The 24,750-nt window shown below is 34.4% G+C and overlaps 1 protein-coding gene across 6 annotated transcripts in view; it reads left to right on the top strand.

Moving 5' to 3' along the window:
* Nucleotides 1–4,887: 4,887 nt before the first annotated feature.
* The window catches only part of LOC110107485 (histone-lysine N-methyltransferase ASHH1), a 48,892-nt gene continuing 29,029 nt past the window's right edge, over nt 4,888–24,750 (top strand). For 3 of the 6 annotated variants that reach the window (XM_028698549.1, XM_028698551.1, XM_028698550.1), the window contains exons 1-8: nt 4,889–5,177; nt 7,604–7,668; nt 16,921–17,077; nt 18,395–18,481; nt 18,638–18,722; nt 18,788–18,881; nt 19,721–19,919; nt 24,113–24,147. In XM_028698549.1, the coding sequence (XP_028554382.1) occupies nt 5,163–5,177; nt 7,604–7,668; nt 16,921–17,077; nt 18,395–18,481; nt 18,638–18,722; nt 18,788–18,881; nt 19,721–19,919; nt 24,113–24,147 (737 nt within the window). In that variant the 5' untranslated portion in view covers nt 4,889–5,162. Of the gene's footprint in view, nt 5,178–7,603; nt 7,684–16,920; nt 17,078–18,394; nt 18,482–18,637; nt 18,723–18,787; nt 18,882–19,720; nt 19,920–24,112; nt 24,148–24,750 lie in introns of those variants that run through there. The other 3 variants (XM_028698546.1, XM_020837758.2, XM_028698548.1) reach the window with 3 other exon arrangements.

Raw genomic sequence — 24,750 nt, 5'->3', positions numbered from 1 at the left:
AAGTAGACTTCTATAATTCCATTTGTCGTCGTATTTGAATTCCCAGTCGTCAAAGCCATTGAGAAGAGCCATATTCCCAGTAGAATAATCCATCAGCTAAGCCGGCCGGCAATCTTCTAAGTTTGGAAGTATACATGGATTTAAGTTAAATCAAATTTTAAAATATGTTTAGTTGAAAGTAGAATTTAGAATATTTGAATTTGAAAAATTCTATTAAAATAGGATTTTATATAATTTAGAAAAATCTTATGATATGAGAACTTGGTTGCCTAATGTATCATTTTTATTTTTATTTTATTTTTTTAAATAATTAAATCATTTTTATAACATTCAAAAATAACTTTCTAATATTTTTTAGGTGTTTTGATTTTTTAAGAAAATAAAATTATTATGTCCATCAGCTACCACTGGCTATCACCGTCATTGTCACCAGCTAATTCAATATGTATTCAAAAAATTAAGTTGTAAGCAAAATAAAATAAAAACTAGTGAAAAAAATAAAACCCAAAAATTAATCCGAAATCACCTCTAATTTAATTTCCTTTATGAGTTTTTTTAATAAAATTTTTTAAATCTTTTAAAATTAAAATTTTTATTTTAAAAATAAATTAATGCCAACGAATGAGATGTCACTTTTCGGTTTTTTATTTTATTTTTTAAAAAAATTAAATGTATAAGAATATAATATTTATTTTTATCTGATACTAAGCACGCCAAAATAAATTTAAAAATAAAATAAAAAAAGTAAAGTGATTATGAGTAACCCTTAAGCTAAAAATTGCTTAATGATATCAAAATGGGCTAATTCATTAGGCTTAGGTGCTTAAACATATTGATAGAATACTCAAGTTTTGACCTATATTAATACCTAGAATATGTTTAGTTAATTTAAATTTGAAAACAACTCCTTTAAAGAAGTGATCAATTAGCAAGATGCTTTCATCCTCTATCTTACTACAACTATGTCTAAAGAGTTAGCAAATATTTATTCCTTTATATCATCATGGCATTTTCTCCAAAAATAACTAGGAAGGAAATGGAGTAAGAGTAAAGTAAAAAGATCGTTAGGTTTTTGTCCAGCTTTAGGCTAGTATTATTCTGCGATATATCACACCAATGTAAATTCTATATGTAGAGGTTATATGTGATATATGTATTAAATGGGGAAATTAAATAAAGCTTTAGAATGTTTTCCTCTTGAAAATTTGCTCTCCCCTCCTCTCTCTCCATCTCCCTCTCCCCATCTCTCTAGATCCAATAAAGAAGATCTTCTCTCCTCTTCAAGAAATCCTGATAAATTGGTATCAGAGCTATGTAGAGGTGGAGGAAGGTTCATGTCCAAAGAAAGAAGAGAGGAGATCGATTGTCAGTGTGTGAGGGGCTGATGTGAGAGGGTCGCAAGATGCACACGGGGCACGAAATCAAGTTGCATAGGTGTGCTGCACGGGCAGTCGGGCTGAACCAAGCTGCGCTTGATTGCGGGCTGGTGCGCCGTAGTGAATCGAAGAGTGCACGAGCACAGGCACGTGACTGTGGAGCTGAGGTCGGGACCGTAGGTTGCGCGAGCGAACTGAAGGTGTAGGGAGTTGGTGGTTGCGCTAGCAGGCTAGAGGTGCCTTTCTGGATCTAGGCGGAGCTATTCAATCTAGAAAAATTGAAGCAGGACAGGCACAAGAGATGTCGTTCAAGATCTGGGCGGAGAACGTCTAGTCTGCACGAGGAGTCATCACAGTGAACGCGCATGTGCACGGAGGCAGGTCATTTCATAAAAGCGTAATTTTGCATGTGTCGAATCACGACAGTACCAGAATTCTTAATTCACGAAGCGTGAAGCGGCCTAGTTCCACGATTAGGAATCAGAGTTGCTAAACAGGCAGACCAGACAGGAGGCCGCTGATTTAGAGGTGCAACAGGTTTGTTTGGTCGGGCTTTTTGTTGTGAGAGGGAAAGGATCTAAAGCCTTACTTGTGTATAACATAGGAAAAGGGCACTAAGAAAGTTCAAATAGTCCTTGATTGATTCTTGCTTTGTAGACAAAAGCTGGTGGAGGAGAAGAGGAAACCAATGGAAAAATTCTTTAAACATTTTAAAATTTGACAAATGTGGAGATTGTTGTGATTTGGTTTAATTTTAGATTATGTTGATTCTTAGGTTCATCTTAGCTACTTCTAGTATTATAAGTAGAGGTTTGATTTATCTGTAAAGGTGGGAAAATGTTTTAACTAGTAGTGATTGTACAAAATCAAAAGAAATAAATACATATACAGACTCAAATCATAACCTGAAATGGCTAGTCAACTGGCTCTTTCCCTTATCAGACCCTGAAAATAGATGGTGAAATCAGAATGAGTGAGCTAATACAACTCAGCATGTCACACATATCGATCTAATTTTTCAATCATTTCTTTTATTAAACATTCACGAGAATTATTAAAGGTGATATAACCAATCATTATGCCAAACAAAATAATAATGATAGACCAGTTATCCAAAAAATTAAATAATAATACTTATAAATTAAATAAATTAAAATCTCTTATGCATTTCATATCACATAACAGTGTAATAGATTTCTCCTTTCTCAGATAAAATTCAAAGACTCTGGCCTTTTATAACTCCTATCATTTATATTTTTCTTTTTCTCAAATATAATATAAAGATTTTAGTCCCTTATAACTTCAAACAAATAGATTTTATAGAGTTCCATATTATTTTATATTCAATTAAAATAGCATAAATCCCTAGTGTAAAATTAAAAAAAAAATAATTGAAGTGTTCAAAATCTCAGTATTTATAACATAAAAAAAGTTATATAGTGAAAATTTTATAAGTACAAAATTATCATCATTTTTCCGTAATGAAAAGAGAAATTTAATTAGAAAATTCATGAAATCTCTATATTACTAAAAACTGAGATAGGCACAATATGATCTATCTCAATCTGTATAACTTTTAGAACTGGGCCGACAGTTGAAAATGGTATGAAGCTGTCCAAAACATACATTCTCTCTCTAAAAAATCTCTCTCCTTCACTCTTTAGGCCGGATACCGCTCAAAATGTACTAGAATGGTATGGTGGAAAATATTTTTATATTAATATCCGGCCTATAGTGATGCTACACCCAGAACCTAGCGTCAGGGTGTTAGTTCAAAATTTTCAAAATACAAAGAGCACAATGTCAAGGCGTCACTGCTCTAGCACCGGAGCGCTCCAGGAAAAAAATTCCGATTTCACAAACATGCATTCCAATTCCCTGAAACTGGCTTCAGAATGCGTGCAGACCTTTAAATGCACACAGATAAATCCCAAACACATGCAAAGGGGGTCAGATGCAAAAATTCAAATTAGATTATCTGACTTCTAGTTGGATTAGAACGGTTTGAACAATACTTTTATCTATGAGATGTCACATAATGTTTTCATCTTTAATGATGATTTACATGCCAACTACCTTGGGCTCATGCTGCAATATGTCATTCCTTTGGAAAAATTGCTGAACATATTAATAGCTCTAGATTTTAACATTTGTTAAGCCTAGTAGCTGTATTAATTATGACATATAAAGTAAAATTTTCATCATAATGAAAAACATTAGAGCATAAAATATAACCAATCATCAATTTAACATGTAATTACATTACTATAAGAATTAATACAACTCTTAACTATATCACAATAAGAATTAATAACACTTAACTAAATTACTCAAACAATTACATCAAATATAATTAGTTCTTAAAATTATACTAAACATAGTTAACTTGTAGTTTATTATTAACTCAAAGGCTAACTTTCACATAAACTAATGTTACAAATATGACTAGCAATAGTTAGTGTTCTTAATTTTCTCATTAATTAATCCTGATTGTTGTCATTGCTTCTCAACATTAAAGAGTCAAAAGAAGGATAGATCATTTAAAAAAAGAGCAAGATTCAAACCTCATTTTTAATATTTGAATGAAGTTTGGGGCTTCGTTTGCGACGACTTTTTTAATGTTTCTTGAAGGAGCTTTCTAATACAAAAAAATAATTTTTATACTAAAAAACTGCTTCATGAAGCATTAAAAAAATCGTCCTAATCGAAACTTGAATCAAGTGAAAACCTATTTCAATTGGACTCCCTACTCTTTAAAGTTCTTGTACAAATTTGTATTATTACTAAGAATTATATCTTATATTCTTATTACAAGGATGATCTCATCCAAAATGAACATTCAGACATGTTTTCTTAAAATAATATATAATTTAAATGTTTGTCCAATTTGATGCATTATAAGATATATAAATGTTTATTATGTTTTTTAATTACATTTATTTTTTAAACAGATTGAGTTTTTTTTTTTTAATTTAAAATAGTAACAGTTGTCGATAGTCATCGCCATCAATGCCGCTCTTGTCATCACCACCTTTGCCATCCATATTCTCCCAAATATAATTAAAAGAAAAAAAAAAGATTGACCCCACATATAATTTTAATCCCATTTCAAAATATACGGAAAAGAAAAAATAAAAATACAAATGAGACCAAATTTAATTTTTATTTAATTTCAAAATTTAAGTAAAAAAGAAAAAAAAATGAAGGATCTCAATTCCCAAATAACACTAAGGGACTGGTTGTAGCACCCAGGATTTGAGTTAAGTAGGATTTTGTAAATTTGCTAAATCCGGATTTCGAAAATTCGTGGGAGCTTAAATTCTGAAAATTATTTGATAACATTTATGATAAATCATATTAAAATTCATGTATTTGTTTGACTATATAACAAATTTAAAGAGCATACTCTTACTCTCGAGCCAACAGATTTTTAAAATCAGGCAAAAAAAAAAATAGAATTTAGAAAATCCAGAATTTAACATGAATGTCGAAATTTTCCTACTAGGGTTTTTCATTTTAGCCATTTGGCTGGATTTCGCCCAAATCCACCTCAAATCGGGCATAAATCCTGCTACCAAACAGCCCCTAAATTTCGGTTCGACTGTGGTCCAATTCTAGTTAGAGGTTGATACTACATGCACCCTCAACGTTTAAACGACGAGATTTCACCCGTGCCTGCGCCACGATCTTCATCTCCCTGGCAACTCGGCGTGCCTCCTTCATCAAGTCAAAGACTCAACGATTTCGATTTCTTGCCAGCGTTGCTATTATCTGTTTCAGCAGATCATGTTTCACTACGAGGTTTGCGGTTCTTCTATTCATTTTCCTCAGCAATCCATGCTTTGAAATTGAAACAGAGTTCTAAATCCCAAATTATCGCAGTCGTTTCGCTGAACATTGTCATTAGACATCTTTGTTTTTCATTTTATCACTTTTTTGGTTTTGGCGGGATGGGGGAGATTTCCTCCAAGGAACGACTATTAGGGTTTTTGTGAATGATTTAATGTTGTGGTTTTCACACGCCGCTCAACAGTTGCAGCCAATTGAGGTTTTTTTTTTTTAATATGGGTTGGCATTAGTGCCTGCAGCGGTTATTTTGTATATTGCATTGAAAATTTTATTTTGCGATTATTTCTTCTGGAGACTCTTTTACGGAATTACACTCGAAGGGTTTGTTTGCTGATGAGGAAATCTTGAATTTTTGTGACTAAGACCTACCCTTGCACATATTATGTGCAGGAGAGGGCTCCTTACGTTTAATCCTTGTCGCATTGTTGGGTTCATACATTTAGCTTTTATTGGCTCACTTCCTCCCTAGGCTCACTTCCTCCCTAGGGCTTCTCAGCACAGCTGATACTAGACTTGCTTGAGTTCAATGAAAATGATTGACATTGATAGGCTTATACATATGATATGACATTATTTGGCCGCCTTCTCCCCGATAGTATCTCAGCAGAAGCTGATCCTGTACTAATTACATGTTTGAGGGAGAATTACATGTAACACAATACTTCTAATGCTGCTATTCACTCCCTCTAGCTCTTGCTTTGTTGTTACTGCTTATGCGATTTTTCAACAAGTCCACTGGCACCCCTGCAGTGAATTAATGACTTCTTTAGTTAGAGAACTAAGCGGAAGTAAAGGGGTTCCTGCTTTCACTAGCAAGCATAAGCTGTAGCAACATGACTTATTTTACAGTTTTGAACTTCCGAAGTGGAGGAAAAACATATGCCTTAATGACCCTTCTGCTAATTAGTTAGTAGAGCTATGAATATTTTGCTCTTAGGAATATAAATTATTACTTTCATATTACGATAAACCTAATTGAGAAAATTACTCAATCATTATCTTGCATGATTTTGCTAGGGTTCTTCTAGGAAATGATTGGTTATTTGGCTTCTTGGGCCATGATGAATTTAAAAAAAGTCTAATGGGTTCAAGGGATTTTTGTTTGAGCTTCTATGTGTTCAAGCAGATAATAATAAATATACAAATAATGTTTTATTGAAGAATTCTCCTAAAAATTTAAAATTAATGTCATCAGACTTTAAAAAACATATTAGAATAACAGTCATTGAAATATTTGATTTTATGATTAAAGAGCTTGTAGTTGTTTTTTTAGATTTTGGTTAATGAATCTCATTATACATCGGTTAAAGAGCATATGAATGTTGTGCTGTGCTATGTGAATTAATAAGGTCATGATGTCGAGCGAGTTTCTTGTATTGCGCATTTCGTAGATATAATAGCTAATTGTCTTAAACATAAAAATTAAATCCCTTAAGATTTCAGTTGAATATTTCTTTTTAACCTATGGTTTTAATATCTCAATAACGTGTGGCTAGGGCCGCTAGGGTTATGATGAAGTTACCAATATGAGGAAGAGTTTAAACGGCCGGAGACTCTCTTCATAAAATTCACAAAAACCTATTTGAGAAAATGGTATAGAGAATAAGGCTTATTTTTATCCCTAATTTTCAAGATATTGAATTCGGCATTAGATTTTTTTTCCCCACTGTTATAACAAGTGTTGAAAGAGCATTTTCGACTATAAATGTTATAAAAATTTGAATACAAAAGAAAATTTAAGATCAGTGGATAAATGATAATTTAGTCACTTCTATTGAATGATATTGACAATGAAGTTGTCATTTAAGATTTTTAAGATATAAATAGAAGACAACTTATTGTTAAGTAATTTACTAGTCTATATTATATCTTGTTCTATTAACAAAACCTAACAAAAATAAAAAGGTTTTTAAAATCACTATTGCTGATCTCAAATTTGGATGAGAAGGTTGAGTGTACAATCACATAATTAAAGATTATTAGAAGAATAAAATTAATTTATGTGCGCCTATTGAAAAAATTTATCGCCACTGCTTCACCCAGGCTATATGAGTTTTTTTAAATGATAGCAAGTAGCCAACCCTATGTAATAATATCTTAATTATTTTTCCTCCTTTTTCCTTTTTCCTATATTTATGCTATTCCCCCCCTTGCCCCTGCGGTGCATATCCCATACTGTTTATTGTCTTTAACCAGAGCAATTCATTCACTCTTTTTAAGTTACAGCCGCCTAACAACATTTACTCAATGCCTTATTGAATTGCTGTATGGGAATATAAAAATAGTTTTAGTTTGTTTTATTTGCAACCTGTGCAGTACCCATGACTCATTGATTTGTGGAAAACAAAAAGGCTTTATTAGATGTTTATTTGCTGCAGGGTCTAAGAAGCGAAGGACTTCCTCCATATAAACATATCCAGAGGAATGAATTCTCATACCGGAAGTAAATTCTCGATCTGTATGCATATATTGCCTTTTTTTAAATGTCTTGCAACTGAGATTAAATAACAGTTTATCCCATTTTGATGGATTTGTAAAAAAATTTAAGTATGGTTGGACCAAAAAAATATTTTATTATTCAATTCCATTGATATTGCCATATTAACTTAGGTCTATGATGGCAAACTTTTAAGTAATTTTTCTCCCGAATATAATATTGGGCAGTGCTTGCTCTTAATTTTTGGAAGGCAGTTTTTTACCTGGTTAGGTTGAACTTCCATTATTTTGCAACTTGCATTTTTGTTCCGATAATCCTTATTGCTCCATGTTTCTACAGACGTATTTCATACTTTAAAATCATGTTTGTATAAATCCCTATTTTTTCTACTATTTGGTAATAACCCATATAATTAGTCCTTTACTTTGCCAGAGAGGTTGTTCGTTACCTTCAAAAAGGTCTGGGGTTCTATATGACTATATATATAGTTAGTGATGGATACCATAGCTTCAGGATTTCAAGTAAAAAATCCCCTGTGCACTGTCAGGATTTATGTAGAAAATCACTTGAGCACTGCCAACATAGGTCTGTGTGTGTTACAAATGTTGCTGATGAAGGAATATCTTAATTAATGCCAGTCTTTGTGATTTGGGCGTCTGCACCTTTGTTCCCATTTTAATTTAGCCTACTAGCGTTTTCTATTAGTTTATTATTTTATTGACTTAATTAAGATGTAATTGTTTTCTTTGATTAATTAGACTGTTGTTGTTGTTGTTGGAAATTTATGAGCGAAGTTGGTCAGATATGGTAGACGTTTGCAAGTACATAGAAAACGATGTTATTATTAAGAAAACAAAATACTATAATTGAGACAAATGCATTCAAGATTATATATTATAAAGTAAATAAAATGATGCAGCTACAACTTATTTACCAGTCTATGTGCTAATCAAACTTGTTAAGCGAATGATTTTTTGTAGGCTAATTAAATGCATTTCTTTTTTAAATAGTCGTGGATATACAATGAAAATTCAAATGTATGTGCTATTTTTAAGGTGATGTAGAATCTAGCAGATAAGAAAAAATTGATTTAATTAAGTACTATAAATGAATGAAACGATGCTTTAGAAGATAAAACTCCTTGTCTAAGTGGAACAATGGCTGAATATGTGATTCAATTGTATAGAAGCGTGGGGGAGTGATGAAATTACTAAATGGATTAAAGTTTTGTTGTGAAAATTATTGTTGTTATGGGGAAGTCGATTGTCATGACCCGATCTAGAGTCTTGAATTAACGAGGTGGACACAGACGGTCCGACGGATATCATAATTTTTCAATAATAATAATTACTTAGTAATCTAAATATTCTAAAGTAATCAAAGAGACACTAAAATAATTTTCTAGTCAAAATATATTATAAAAAAATTCTTACCTATTTTCAATTGACCCTCTCCTTTTGTACACGAAATATTCTTGATCAACCATTTAATTAACAGAGGATTTACATGAAATTTCAATTTAATAATTTGAGTTTTCAAAAATAAACTTAGTGGTCAATTATGATTTATAATATAATAGTAACAATCTCATGCATTTAAATAGTTATGGTATAACATCAAACTTTTCATTACATGATCATATATATATATATCCTTGATTACATAATCTGTCTTTAACAGATTGGTCTAGCCGGTCCATACGGGATCGGCTTTTGTCTATCAGAGGTGGAACAAAAGTTCTGCCGCATATGCCACACGAGTCCGCCTCCTCCCTATAGGGTCCAACAACCAAGTGAAAGAAGGCTTTTGGAAGGAAATTTGAAAGGAGGGTTAGAGATTTCCTTTTGGATTGTTTGCTTTAAGTTGATTGTTTCCCTAAAGTTAGGGCATGATGAGTTTTGGCTGAAATTAGATTGTTCTTAAGTTTGTTTTGGGCTCTTGCGCTGTCTAGAGATTGAGAGAGCCAGATCCTCTCCAATTGAGGATCCATTTTATCTTGTTGCTTTTCTTCTATTATTATTAACCAAAAAGTTCTTATATGGTTTTATTCATCCAATTTTACTCAATCTTTGATTTGCAAAGTGCTGAAATTAAATTTGAAATAGGAAAATTCTTGTTTCCTACAAGCATTTATTTTCAAATTGGTATCAGAGCAATTTCCTGTGCAGAAATAAAAGTCATCTTCGTTTGCATTTTCTCTCCAATCTTTCTGTTTTTCATTGTTTGAAGACCAGAACCTTTGCTTTTTTTGGCCGTTTTTGCTATTTGGATCCGAGATCCGGGTACCCATGGCAGGAAAAAAAGTGGAAGCATTGGAGGGGGAGATCAGACAGTTGAAATATGAAATTTCAGATCTCCACACTTAACTTTTAGATGTCAAAAGACTAATTTCAACCATCAACGAGAAGATGGATGGAAAATTTTTCATCATAGGAGAGATGTTGAAGAAGTTGCTCGAGGGTCAACCCAAAACGGCGTCGTCAGAGGCGAGGGAAGCCTCCGACAACCAAGGAAGTGTGGAAAACCCTATTCCAATAAGGTGAAGAGAAGGTCAAGAAGTGGAAATCCGGGAGGGAGAAAGGAGACTACCTCTCCTAGTGCATATTCCTAGGGAGGTGATGGGTAGAGGGTATGTGGAGAGGCGTGAGAGGGTTGGGCATGAGTGGAGGGGTGTTGGATTTGGAAAGAGAGGTGTTGAATTTGAAAGGCGAGGGCTTGATTATGATCGATGATGTGTCAATTTCGAAAGGAGAGGGGCTGAATTTGAAAGAAGGGATACTGAAATTAAAGGGAGAAGGTGGGCTGGTGAGGAAATGTTTGAGTGTGAGCGGAGAAGTGGGAAATTGGTACAATTTGGGGCACCCCCCCTCTCTCGGGGAATGTGAAACTTAGGAGGAAGCAAGGGTGAAGGAGGAGATTTGAGAGTGAGGAAATTGAAGATGACAATGTTTGAGTGGGAAGACGCGCATAGGTGGATCTATAATGTAGAAGAATATTTCGCCTTGAATGGGTTGACAAAGGACAAGAGTCAGTGGGCCTAAGTTTGGAAGGGAAGACTATGGCTTGGTACCACTGGAGGGACATGCGACGACCCATACGAAGTTGGAGGGAGTTCAAGGATTGCTTGGTAGATTGTTTCCGAACCTGCAGGGGAGAAGACTTCTACAAACAGTTATTTGCCTTGACACAAGATGGTTCAGTGATAGAGTACCGGTAGAGGTTCGAGTATCTTGCTAGCTGATTGGACTGCCTTTCTGAGATAGTGCTAGAGGGGAACTTCATAAAGGGACTTGCAAAAGAGAATCGGGCAGCAGTTCGAGTAATGAGGCATCGTGACTTGGGAGAGGCTATGGAGCTAACTCAATTGGTGGAGGATCAAAGATATCTGGAGAGAGACAGAAGATACAGCTTAGGAGGGTCATACCGGATGACCACCTCCTTTTTATCACCCAAGGAGCCCACACCAGGTAGTACTCGTCGGGAGACCCTGAAGGAGGAAGACCTGGGGACAACTTCAAGAAGCTTGCAAAAACAGGGACGTTGTTTCAGATGTGAGGAGAGGTATACACCGGGGCACCAATACAAGGACCAAACTCTTCAGGTTCTTATCGTTTGTGATGATGAGGAATCTGAGGAGGTAGTCGTCTTTCCACCTTGTGGGCAAGGTGGATCTTTGAAAGTGTTAGACTAGTCCAACCGGTCCATATGGGACTGGATTTTGTCTATCAGAGGTGGAACAGAAGTTTCGCGCTACATGCCGCACGAGTCGCTTCCTTCCTTAGGGTTCAGCAGCCAAGTGAAAGAAGGGTTTTGGAGGGAAATTTGAAAGGAGGGGCTGTTTAGAGATTTCATTTTGAATTGTTTGCTTTAAGTAGATTGTTTCCCTAGGATTAGTACATGATGAGTTTTGGCTTAAATTAAATTGTTCTTAGGTTTGTTTTGGGCTCTAGTGGTGTTTAGAGATTGGGAGAGCCGATCCTCCTCTTCAATTGAGGATCCATTGTATCTTGTTGCTTTTCTTCTATTATTATCAATCAAAAAGTTCTTCTCTGGTTTTATTCATCCAAATTTTCTCAATCTTTGATTTGCAAAGTGCTGAAATTAAATTTCAACAAGGGAAATTCTTGTTTCCTACAAGCGTTTTCTATCACATTTCTATCATTTAATCTTGAAATTTTAATAATTCATTTAATTTAGGAGTTCCGTCTAATAAATACTAATTTAGATATTTCTATTTTCATTTTCTTTTCCATTTAACGTGCACAAGTATGTTGCGTCCCCAACCAATATTATAAGATGGTGAACTCCTGTATTCACATGTATATACATTTGCCATTTCGACATTTTTCTTTCATTTTCGTATTGCAATTCATTGTTTTCATTTCATTTTCTTTTCATATACATATCAATCTACATAAGCAGTTTTCACATTTATGTACATACTTTATTGCAACTCAGTTTGTTTATTTTTCCTTAATTTAATGTATAGTGGTTTCTTTATAATTTAATAAGTCTATAAACATGATACAATATCAGATAATTGTATTGAAACAATAATAAAAATGTAACTCCTATAAAATAAATATAATAACTATAAAATAAATGTAATCATCCACCTCTTTTCCTTTTTGAATATCAAAATCCTTCTTTAGAATTCCTTAAACTTTTAGTTTGCTTTCCTTAGGGATCAATCTAACTATCGAGGAAGTAATTAGTTCAGTCTCTACAAGTAGTTTAGAACATTAATATTAAACTTAAATTAAATTTTCTCAACAAGTTAACCTTATATAATTTTTCCCCAAATACACTTGCTTGTTTCTCATATTTTGTCTTTGACTCAAAGATTTGATTCTTGCACTGTCCAAAAGTAATGTTAGCAATATTGATAACCTTGAAAAATCTAATGTTATCAAGAGTAATGTTGGACGCCTCCATTCATTAATATGTATTCTAATCATGTTGCATATCATATGATCAAAATAATATATACCTCTATTATGTTATTTACCTCAATATATCTTTTCTTGTACTATCTTTTTCTTCGTTCTACTCTTTGATACATAATGTCCTTTCTTCTTTTTCATCTCGTCAAGAACAAAGCCTTCACAATATATCAACAGTAAGCGACTCTCCTTCTCCTCCAACTTTCTCTTTCACAATATCTCGCTCTTCTTCTCGGTTGTTGTTTTCCTAAACTTCTCTCTTTCTCTCGTGCAGTTTCACTAGATTGAGCAAAATTGACTTACACGAGGAGTCGCGTCCGCATGCTCACAATTACTCCCAAACCCGCATGCGTTTGATCCACAGACGCCTGCTTGCTTCGTCTCTGCTCGCCCGCTCTGATTACACATAAATGGACCGGTTCAATTGAATCGGTTTGGTCGAACTTCATATCGATGCTCACTTAGATTTTCAGGTTAGATGAGGCCTTATCTTGTGCTCCTCTCAAATGGACGCCGCCAATAAGACATGTTTAGGTGAGCACAACACTTTGGTACACACTTTTCCTTGACTTGAGAGATGAGTGCTAGTACTGTCAATGTTGAAGTTGATAATCTTTAAGGTAATAATCTTTGATAATGAAAATTTGATATTAGATGTTGTTAAAAGAGTATCAAGGGCTAGTGAAACAAGGTTTCTGACACCGGACCGGAGGGGGCTCGACGAATCTACTTCGGTGGCCGTGGCCAGATAACTCCAAGAACTTCTTGGAGGAAGGATCCACCACCTAAGAATCACTCTTAAGATATAGAAAAACAAACAAACTAAACTCAACTCAAATCTTATTCATCTTAACCATCCTCAATTACAAATGTTGCTACCTATTTATAGATAAAGGTAGCAACCAATTAGGCTACACACAACCAAAAGCAAACTCTAATCCGATGTAGCCATATAACTACCAATTGGAACTAACTATCCTGAAGTTAATTCAATTAATGTCTTAGCTACGACGTCATACTACCGGGATAGGAGGAACTTCAGGCTCACAAAAAGATGCCCGGTTGTCCACATTAAGGAGGCAGATTTGGCTGGCTAAACCAGTCAGGATAGGTCCACCCGATGTCAATTTGCCTACCAATCTTTAATTTCTCAATAGTAGCATAAGCAGATGGAATTGGCTTATTATAATCCTTGGGATTCATAAACTCATTTATACCAAACTTTCTTGCTCCCTCAAATCGGTTTGGATTGAAGTCAACACCAATAATTCGTGATGTTCCGACAAGTCTTACACCTGATGCTATGCCAAGACCAACGGCTCCTAGATAAAAAATGATTACAATGATTTTTTTTTTTTGGCTTTGCAATGTTCAGCGTTGCCCTTATCTCTATTAAAATACCACAACTGATAATACAGACTTTGTCTAGAGGAGCAGATGGATCCAGCTTGGCAAGACAACCATCATGAACTACTGTGTATTCACGGAAGGGAGATGTTAAGTGGTGGATGAGGGTTCCCTTTGCTGTTTTAGGCGGCGGCACCTCCACTTTCTCGATCTCTTTTGGAAAATTGTGTGCGAATAGTTCTGATTGGACATTTGTCTTACTCTTATCATAATTATCATATGAGGGTTGCTCCAAATCAAGAACTCCATCGAACATGTCATCCTCATACACGTCATACACGGGTTCATCAAAGACAGACAAAGACGGCGATTTCGGCAACATATCTTTAATTTCTTTGAAGCTGAACTCAATCGAGGGAGGGGTGGAAGAGATCTGATCATCTGAAATGCCCTCGTCGTCATCATCGGTTCGTAAGGATCTTCGTTCAATCCTTGACAATCTTAATTTGAGTCGGGCAATTTTTTGTAGAGGATCTTCGACTTCTTCTTCTTGATGTGGTCCCTGCCATGTCCATTGGGAAGGCATCTTGTTCTGGTTTTCAAGAACAAAAATTAATCCGTTGGAAGCAAACAATTCCAAATATGCAGCTACCACCAATTGAACCTTGCTGTAATTTGAAACTTCAAAGAAATTGCTTTGGCCTTGTTTCTTGATTGAAGAAAGACTCTTGAAGTTCCATGCCTCAGTTGCAAGACTAGCTTTAATCAAAACATCTGATGGTCCACCTTTTTTTTTTCACAGCCTAAGAATGTCCATCAGCCTCAAGAATTATTGTGAATGTTTGGATGCGAGATCTTCTGGAGAGAGTTCTTGTAGCCATTGTCTTGAAGTCCGCCTAGGATGGAACTCAGCCACCTCTTGGATCTTTGTCCAAGATACAGAGAATAAAACAAGAAAAGCTTCCCGATTACGCCACCAAGGCCGATTCACAACCAAAGTAGTTCTGCCATCGGGTCCAATTCTCCACCGAAGCCGGGTCGCCACCGAAGCCGCTTCGCCACCTAAGACGGGTTGTCACCAAATGATACTGGCGGAGGCGGTGACACGACAACGGACAAGAATGCCATCAACTTGTTAAAGAATGTCCCTAGCATGAGATTGCGTCCGCCAGAACTCCAGTTTGTCCAGAGCATTCACTCACACCGCAGGACAATGCAGACTGCCCTCTCTACACGAAGAAGATATGGTTTTCAAGAATGCATGATCTTGCCTTCAATCTATTACAATGACTTGTAATCGCAATTCGACCACCAGAAGATGGCTGTCGGCCCACTACGCTTCCACTGCGAACACCTCCAACGGATATTGGAAGCCTCAGCGAACACCTCCAGCGGATATCAAGATGACATGCTTCTCTTTGTGCCGTCTCACTCCACCACCAATAATTGGTAAAACATGATACAGGAAACAGGGAACTAAACAAGAATTATTTCTTTATTCTTTGTCAAGAGCTCCTAACACCCACGGGAGGAAATTGCTAGCAGACCCAAGGACAGAGACACGAAACCACCACTTGATTAAATTCAAGATACAGGAAGAGATAAATCTCTCTCTCAAAAAAAGTTCAGGCCAAAATTCTCTCCGGCATCTTGCCGGTTCTGATACCAAATGACACCGGACCGGAGAGGGCTCGACGAATCCACGTTGATGATCCGGTGGTCATGGACGGATAACTCCAAGAACCTCTTGGAGGAAGGATCCACCACCTAAGAATCACTCTTAGGATACAGGAAAACAAACAAGCTAAACTCAACTCAAATCTTATTCATCTTAGCCATCCTCAATTACAAACATTGCTACCTATTTATAGACAAAGGTAGCAACCTATTAGGCTACACACAACCAAAAGCAAACACTAATCCGATGTAGCCATATAACTACCAATTGGAACTAACTATCCTGAAGTTAATACAATTAACGTCTCAGCTCCGGCGTCAGTTGCACTCTTGGAAACATGGTAGATGTTGTAACAAGATCTTCAAGTTTTAGATTAGTAAATTTTGAGGATGGCAAAGATGAGTTTGATGAGGCAAAAGAAGAAATGAAGGCTATAAGTGATAGAAAAGAGATAATGGATGATGGAAATGCATTAGATAGTTGTGAAAATTAGATTATTCTTAGGCTATACATCCTGAAGTAGTTTAATTGTATGTATTCACATAAATATAAATTATTTTGCTAGATTTTTAAATTAAATGCAATGAAACTCAAATATTCATCATTTTCCCAACATAATTTCATGTATTAAGGCTATAAATTTGGCTTGAGTATTAAAAATGCTCGAAAATCAAATTGAATTTTGCCTTTGATTAAAGTCATTGAGTCAACTAATGAACCAAACTCAGCTTGGTTCGAACATAGAATTAGTCAAATCTTGATCAATCGAGTTAGATCTGGGTCATATTGAAATGTATATGCATTTACTTACGTACCCATATTTATGTATGTGTTTAACTATGGTTTTTGGCAGTGGAATTGTTTTGAGGGAACTTAGCACTTTTGAAAACACCGGCGAAATGTTGAGAGGAGCCAAAATATTCTTTTTGATAGGAGAAAATTTTAAATGTCTATGGAAGGTGGAGAGTAAGAGCTTAGAAGTTGCTCAGAATATATTTATATCAATTGTAGTATGCACCAAGTATAGCTTTAAACAGTGGTTAATAGTTTAGACTATTCTAAGATGCGGATGAAAATGATTGGAGAGGGCTTTAAGTGAAGGTGTATCAGCTATCCGTAATATATCAAAATATATACTTTTCAGTGCTTATCAAATGAACTTGTTTGTACATGTATAGCTGGTGCTTATGGCATCATTATTATACAATGCTTGTTCCATGTGTCATGTACTGATTACTGATAAGTTTACCTGTATCTTTCATGGCTCTTTCATCTCTCTTATTACTACAGGCATACAAAGCAAAAAGAAGAGGATATCGCTATATGTAACTGTCAGTTTAATCCAAATCATCAGGAGAGCGCATGTAGTGAACATTGCCTGAATGTGCTGACGAGCACAGAATGCACTCCTGGCTATTGTCCTTGCGGTGATTATTGTATGAATCAGGTTAATTTATTATTGTTATTTTTGTTCTAGTAGTCACTGAGAGGTAACTTTATTACTTTAAGCACACATTGCTATGTTGCTAAGCTGCTAACAGGGATGATCTTTTGAAGGGATTATACGTCCCCAGAAAATAAAGAATTCTTATAAACTTCAAACAAATCTTACTGCCAGTTAGGGTTTAATTGTAAAGGTCTACTGTTGACTGGTATTTATGTGTTTAATTGTAACGGTTTGAGACTGTGTTTGATTTATTCTAATGCCTTCTTATGTAAAAATACTCAGTAAGTGCATTGAATGACTTTTAATTCCTTGACTCAGAATGAAATGTATGGATGCATGTTCAATATGCAGAAATCATACATGTTATGCAGGATTAAATTGATAACTGTTTCAAGGCAAGAATGGAGACTGATCTAAAATTTGGGTTATCTCATTTTTAATGGTGAATTAATTAGGATAATCACCAAAAAGCAGACTATATGATGTTGCAAAATACAAAATAGAATTGCCTTAAGACACTAGATGAAAAATAAAAATAGGTAATTTTGTTTATCTGAATCAGCACTATCTTGAAGCACGATTGTCTAACCCGTATTTTCATAGAATAGCGGAGTATGTTTGTTATGGTTTTTTTATGCATTTTAACTTAAAAGTGCAAATTTTCATATTTTAACAAAAGTATGATTAAGTTATTTTAAAAATTTATCATTATGCATATTATGAGAATGACATATAGAAATTATCTACCTCCTCACTTGAAAACGGCCACTTGGCAGAGGTTATTTTTGGGAAAGTAAATCATCTGTCTCTTCTGAAAAAAAATTAGTTTTTGCAAGGTATGATCTTTGTAAAATTTGTTCATTAATTTTTTGTAACAACCCACATATGTTTGTCAAATAGTTTATCTTACCTTTTAATCTGGATGTTAGATGGATTAGGTATATTTAATGCATTTCTGGTCTTGGAAAATTGTTAATTCATACAAGGGTAGTGTTACTGAGGTCCATATCTTTATTGATTTTTTCTACAAGGATCGAACCTTAGATCACCTCCTAGCTTCGAAGTAGAGACTTAAGGTTTGAATACTAAAAAAATAAGAATGGTAAAATTTAACTGTTCAGCTTTGTTCAGTTCTTACTTTAGTTCTTAAGATAGCTTTTTTATATCCATTCATTATGTATCATCAGTTATATCTTCATAATAATGTGTTATCTGCATTCAAGGATAATTCTCGATGCCATTGTGGTACCCTTCGTACTTTGTGGTACTTTTATTTGTACAATTTTTTTTAAACAGCTCATCTTTCTTTTATTGCAGAGGTTTCAGAAATGTCAATATGCTAAGACAACATTATTTAAGACTGAAGGCCGTGGATGGGGCCTTCTTGCAGATGAAGACATCAACGTAATTCGTTAACTGTTTGTCTTTTATTAGCATTTCTATAACCCAAAGTTACCCACAAATCGTTCTCACTTATATTTACTACTTATTATAATATTTTGCTGATCGACAATTCTCTTGTCTAATATTGTTGATATGGCAATTTCAATTCCATTGCAGGCTGGGCAGTTTGTTATTGAGTATTGTGGAGAAGTCATATCATGGAAGGAAGCTAAACAGCGATCTCAAGCATATGAAACCGAAGGTATTGACAATAATTAAATGAATTTAATTTCCTTGAGTATTCATTGATCTCTTTAATTTTTGTAGGTTTGAAGGATGCCTACATTATTTCTCTTGATGCACATGAAACAATCGATGCCACGAGGAAAGGGAACCTGGCCAGATTCATCAACCATTCATGGTAATCTTCACACGCACATACATATACAAGAAAGTAATCTCGTGCAATGCATGGTATAATTAAAAATTTATGAGGATTTTTAGAAGCTTCATATAAGACTATTAGAGCATTTTATCGGTTTTCACTGATTTCTCATCTACTTTGAGTTTTGGCTGATTTTGAGTTATGGCTTCAGCTTTTAAAATATCATGTCCTTTCATTTAAAGAACATTTTCCTAAAAAAGAAAATGGGAAAAATCATTTTAAAATTGAACTTCATTGGGTTTTAAAAATGGAAGCTCTTTTCATCCGTTACAGATTAATCTATAATTCATAGATTCATCACTTTAAATAGGGAATACTTTTCCTTTTCACTACCTAAAAAAAAAAAAAAATAAATAGAGGGTCCTCTATTTTGAAATGGAGCTCTCTTCTTGCTTTAGAGTTTTGCTGAATCGTAGTAAATGAGATGAAGTCAAATATATTAGATAAAATAGTAAACATTTGATTAACTATATTTAAATTTAGATATAAATATCTTTAAAGTTGAATTTATAATTAATGCATGTCTCATGTGATAACTCTTAAATAAAATTGTGTGGAAAAATATTTAATTATTAATAGAATTGAATTTAATTGAAGTTAATACCATAATCCATTTTTTAGTTAAAAGAATGAACTGAATTGCCAACACTAGTGGATATAAAGAAGTATGCATGTGCACATATTAGATGGTGGAAGGATTAATGCATGTGAAGGTCTCATCCTTCCGCTTTATTGCTTTCTTAGATTGGCTTTTTACCTAATGAACGATTTTCATACTTCCCTGACGTCTGATATCTTCTTTTTGAAGAGTGCAGCGGACCAAACTGTGAAACAAGGAAATGGAATGTATTGGGGGAAATAAGGGTGGGAATATTTGCAAAGCATGATATTCCTGCTGGAACAGAACTATCCTATAACTACAACTTTGAATGGTATGGTGGTGCTAAAGTTCGGTGCCTCTGTGGTGCTGCCTGCTGTTCTGATTTTCTTGGGGCTAAATCACGTGGTTTTCAGGTGAATCTCAATAACTAGTAACTAAATTAGCGATGTTTATTCTTTGAAGCAGTAAAATTGAAGTAGTAAAAACCATAATTTTGGCTTGCAGATTTTCTAGAATTACTTGTACCATTGCTGTGTTTTTCTATAGAAGGTAGGTCTGTATCGATTATGATAAAAAACTGATCCAATGATGATCATTAGATCACGGTCTATCAAACACACTGATTATGGGATGAAAGACCTCTTATTAGATGTCAGTACACGACTCTGTCCTCCATTAGACTATTAATCAGAATTACAAGCTTTAATTTTTGTACCGATATATCTTTAGAGCAGGTAAGAGTTTTGATCAAATTAGATTCCACTTAAAGTTGATATCTTTCAAGTCAATCCAGCATCATAATCGATTTAATTCCTTGCTATCTTATAACTTATTTGATGTGACTTGAAAATATAAATCCGAAATGTTGGAAGGGGATTTGAACTTAAAATCCCGTGGATGGATAAATAAACACTTTACCTATAGATCCTCCTGGACTTTAAACCAACTTGACATTGAGTTTGGGTTGCTTCCCCATGCTCAAATCTTAACCCTAGATGATTCAAGATTCAATCCAATTTCAATTTTTTGGTATTCTTATTGAGCTGTTATACCATCGAGAGGCTATTCAACATTTATTATTTTGCCTTTCTTTTCATATGTTTGTATGACACTTGCAGATGGGATTACTTAAAGTTTGAGCTATGAAAGGGTACTATTATCGAAATCAGGCATTCTATTAATATTTCTTTTGTTTGTTTTATGTTAATATTATGGAAAATATCTTTTGATTATTCAATCATGCAAGGAAGTTGCAGAAAGTTTTGATGTTATGTCTACCAACATACTTTTATCAGAGTTACTGCAAAATTATTGAACAAGAGAAGCCAAGTGTTAACATCTGTTATGGTATGCCGAATAAAAAATGTGGATGAACCATGGTTGAATTTATGAAGGCGTAGAAAAGAGTTATTATGCTAATAATATCATGTTACTAATAGGTGAAATCCAATTGCTCCTTGTGGTAAGATGCAAATGTAGCTCTTTTGGGAAAAAGTAAAGATGGTTGATGCTGTAATTTTCTGGCTAAAATGAATTCATTGTAAACTCTTAATATAAGCCGATATAAAAAGTTTCTAGATGATGCTAGCATGCCGTGTTGAATGGAATTAGGGTTTATAAACCCTAATTCTGTAATTTCTTGATAGAAATTTCTTCAATATTTAAAAAATTTTGAAATTAGGGTTATTTAAATCATAATTGAAAATGTAATTAAATCTTACCTTTGAGTTATAAAAAAGATTTCTAGGCTTTCTTTTAAAGTTAGCGTTGAAGATGTCTAATGCAATTTCAAAGGTGTTGAATGACGTTCAATGTGGCGCCGAAGGTAATCGGCTTTGTCTCTTCTCTCATTCTTCTTCTCTTCTCTCATTCTTTCTGCCTCCCTCTCTCTATGCTGAGTGAGGAGAAACAATAAGTTGTTCCTTGCCTCATTATGCCGAACGATAATAACACAAACCACCCCTTCTTTCACCGTCACACCAACTCATTCGCGTTTGCTTTGTCAGGGACAAAGAGATGAGCTTATGTCGGTTCATTTGAACGGGCGTGGCCGGTTCAAATTGGCCGTCACAGCAGGAAGGGATTTACTGGTGATGTTTTCTAGCAAAATTCTCACTACAGGAAAAACGTCATTTTCCGGCAGAAAAATGGCCAAAATTCTTCAAAAAGTAGCATTTCCGACGGAAATATTTTCGCCGGTTTAACGCACGTCGGAAAAGGTCTTTCGATGCAAAATAATTCGCCGGAAACATTTTCGACGGATTTTTCACTGGAAAAATATTTCTGACGGATTTTTATTTTGCGCCGGAAAGACAAGAAAAATTAAAAAAAAAACCCAAAGTAACTAGACCGGCCCGCTGCTCCCTTTTGAGCTCCGCTCCAGCCCAGCCTACAAAGCCCGCGTGGAGATGCTAGCCGACCTGGACAGGTCCCGCCTGCGCTAAAGTTGAAAATCCGCCGGCAATGCCATCGGAAAACCAGTAAAAAAATATGTCGGAAATTTGCAAAAAATTTTCCGTTGGAAAACCACCGGAAAATCCGCGGGAATTTGTGACGAATTTACTTCAGCCGGAAATTCTGCCGGAAAGGAGCTGTTTTCCTGTAGTGTCTTTTCATGTATAAGTAAAAGCTAGTTTTATTGATGAGGAAGAGCATTGTTGGGAATGTGGAATAAAGCTGTTTTATTTCCTTACATTTAACTATACATTAAGCTGTGGAGTGTGGTTTCAGTTCGTAGTTATTTGTGGTTATTTTGGTATTTTGCAGTTGCCAATGCTTCTGCTCAACCTTATGCTGCAAATACATGCTATATAAGGTACCTTGGTTTTTTAATGCCTCATTAAATCCTTGAGACTATTGGATTAATTAATGATGGTAAAAGATAATCTGAACAACTAGTTTCTTCCTGTTGCATTTGGTGATATTAAAGTACTACTTTCTTTCAAGAAAGCTAAAAAGATCTTATTCTTCTTTTTGTGGTTAGAGAGCTTGATTATAGAATATTAAATTGCTTATGAGCCAATGATCCATCATGAACCGTGGTTTGATTTGTACATTAGACCAATCCTCTTTCTATAATGATTACATTACTAATTATGAACCAATACTCTTTTTTATGGATTAATTAACTATTCAAGAAATAATAATTTCTAGTAATGCATACATTACAATATAACTCATCATACTATTACTTTATGGATTAAGTTGCTTTGATGCACAAATTCTTTCACCAGCTTCTATCCAGGTTTCAATCCTCTTACTAATTATTAACTACTTAACTGTTTAGGCACTGATATTTGCACTAATCAAGGATTAATTATTGATAATTGTCACACTAATTATTGAAGGTTGTATTTATTAGGCGCCAATACTCCTACGAAGCAAGCTATACGAATTGCTAATACTTCAAATGAGATTAGGTTTAGCCACTGGAGAAAAGGTAGCTTAATTCAAGTAAAAGCTTGATTAAAATAATAGACCCCACTTAAATTAGTTGAGTTTAAACCTTACTACTGGATAGATTGTTGATGGCATTGGGGAATTTAACTGGGTTTAATCCTGGTTTAGTACCCAACTTATCAGTTGTATTAAATTTTGCTGAAAACTTTCTCAACCTGTAGAATTTTGTGGTACCTATTAAACTTATGGTATCAGGAGTACTAATAACCAGTTTCTCATATTTGTTTGCTTTTTACCTATTACAGGCATGATGTGCGTTGGTAAAGCGTCTCCATTTGTGAAATTACTAGATTGAACAAAAAGTTGGGTTGGGAGGGGCAGGGGTGGTTTTAGGACGTGAAAATTGTGGATTAGGTATTTCTAATCTTTTAGCTGGCTTCTACTAAACAAATACGAACTGTTATAGATGCATTTTGCCAGAATTGGAGAATTGCAGTTTACATCATTGAATAATAGTATGGTAAATTTACCGCTAAGCATGAATGGTGGAACAAAGAAAATGGAATTTAATTTACAAAACCATTTGCCAAATAACTGAATTAAAAGAAAGCATTGAACTGTCAGAGGTGCAGTTTGGCCGATATTGAGTTTCACTCAAGTAAGCAATAGAAAAGTATTATCTAAAGCTTGGTAATATCAATGCCATATATAAAGAATGCAACAGTGAAGATTTAAATCAATTTAGAGCCTAGTTCTTAGGAATTATAATGAGTTGCTTTTGAAAAAAAAAGGCATCCGTTGGGTGTTCCTAGTTAGTTAACGGGCAAAGTTCCAGTAGTTTAAATTGATTTTGACCAAGGTTTGCTTTATGTTTCCCGTTAATTGGATACATTTATTGTTAAATGCAGATCTATCAAACAATTTTATGGATAAAAGACATTTTTTATGCAGAGCGGGTGAAGTAAAATGACTTTGGTTTTAGGAGAATACAATAAGTGTTCAATGCTATTCTTGTTGCATCATGTTCTTTTATATAATCTTGTCTGCTGCTGAATGTTGTTTGATACCCCAGCACAAAGTTTTTCCGGTTTGAGTTTCTTTTATCTTAATTTTTGTTCCTAGAGCTTCAAGTAGCATTACTCAAAACAATATTTACAATTTTCTCATTTTGAGTATTCTTTTCTCATTGATGCAACATGCTTTGTAGGAGGCTACCTATGTTTGGGAAGATGATGATAGCAGGTATGATTGTCTCATATTTCGAATCATTTTAATCTTTGTATCTTTAGTCGTCAAGAAATTCAAATGAAATGAACTTAGGGTTGTTTGTTACTTTGTTTTGTTGATTCTGCTATGTATTATTACGTTATCAGCAGATGTAACATTGTTTTGTTTGGCGACATCTGCAGACAATTATTTTGTAATTGAGATTTAAATTATAATATAGTGACATCTAGATGTTGGCCAAATTTACAGCCGTCTAGATGCCGACAAAATTCATCTACATCTAGAAATTATCCAAATCTCCGAAGATCTAGATGTTGAATTGTGTGGTCAAAATAAATAATAGAAAATAAAATGAGGATTATAATAATCATTGATCATTTTAAATAAATTTTGTTATTTAGCAAGGCTTGGTTATTTAAGAGGAATGTTACCTATGTTCTATGTGACAAATTTGATATTTTTTAAGAAGTTAACAATGCTGTTGTTAGGAAATAAACAAGGATATCGATTAAATTGAACCAAAGAAAGAGAAAGAATCTTGTGGCAAAACACTCAAATAGCCTTTTAGATTGATGAAATACAGAAGAAGATGACATGATACAATGGGTCTTCCTATTG

Source organism: Dendrobium catenatum, unplaced genomic scaffold (genome assembly GCF_001605985.2).
Source record: "Dendrobium catenatum unplaced genomic scaffold, ASM160598v2 fragScaff_scaffold_1105, whole genome shotgun sequence".
Taxonomy (NCBI): Eukaryota; Viridiplantae; Streptophyta; class Magnoliopsida; order Asparagales; family Orchidaceae; genus Dendrobium; species Dendrobium catenatum.
Note: the sequence above shows the minus strand (reverse complement) of the source record. Positions and strands in the feature narration are given on the sequence as shown.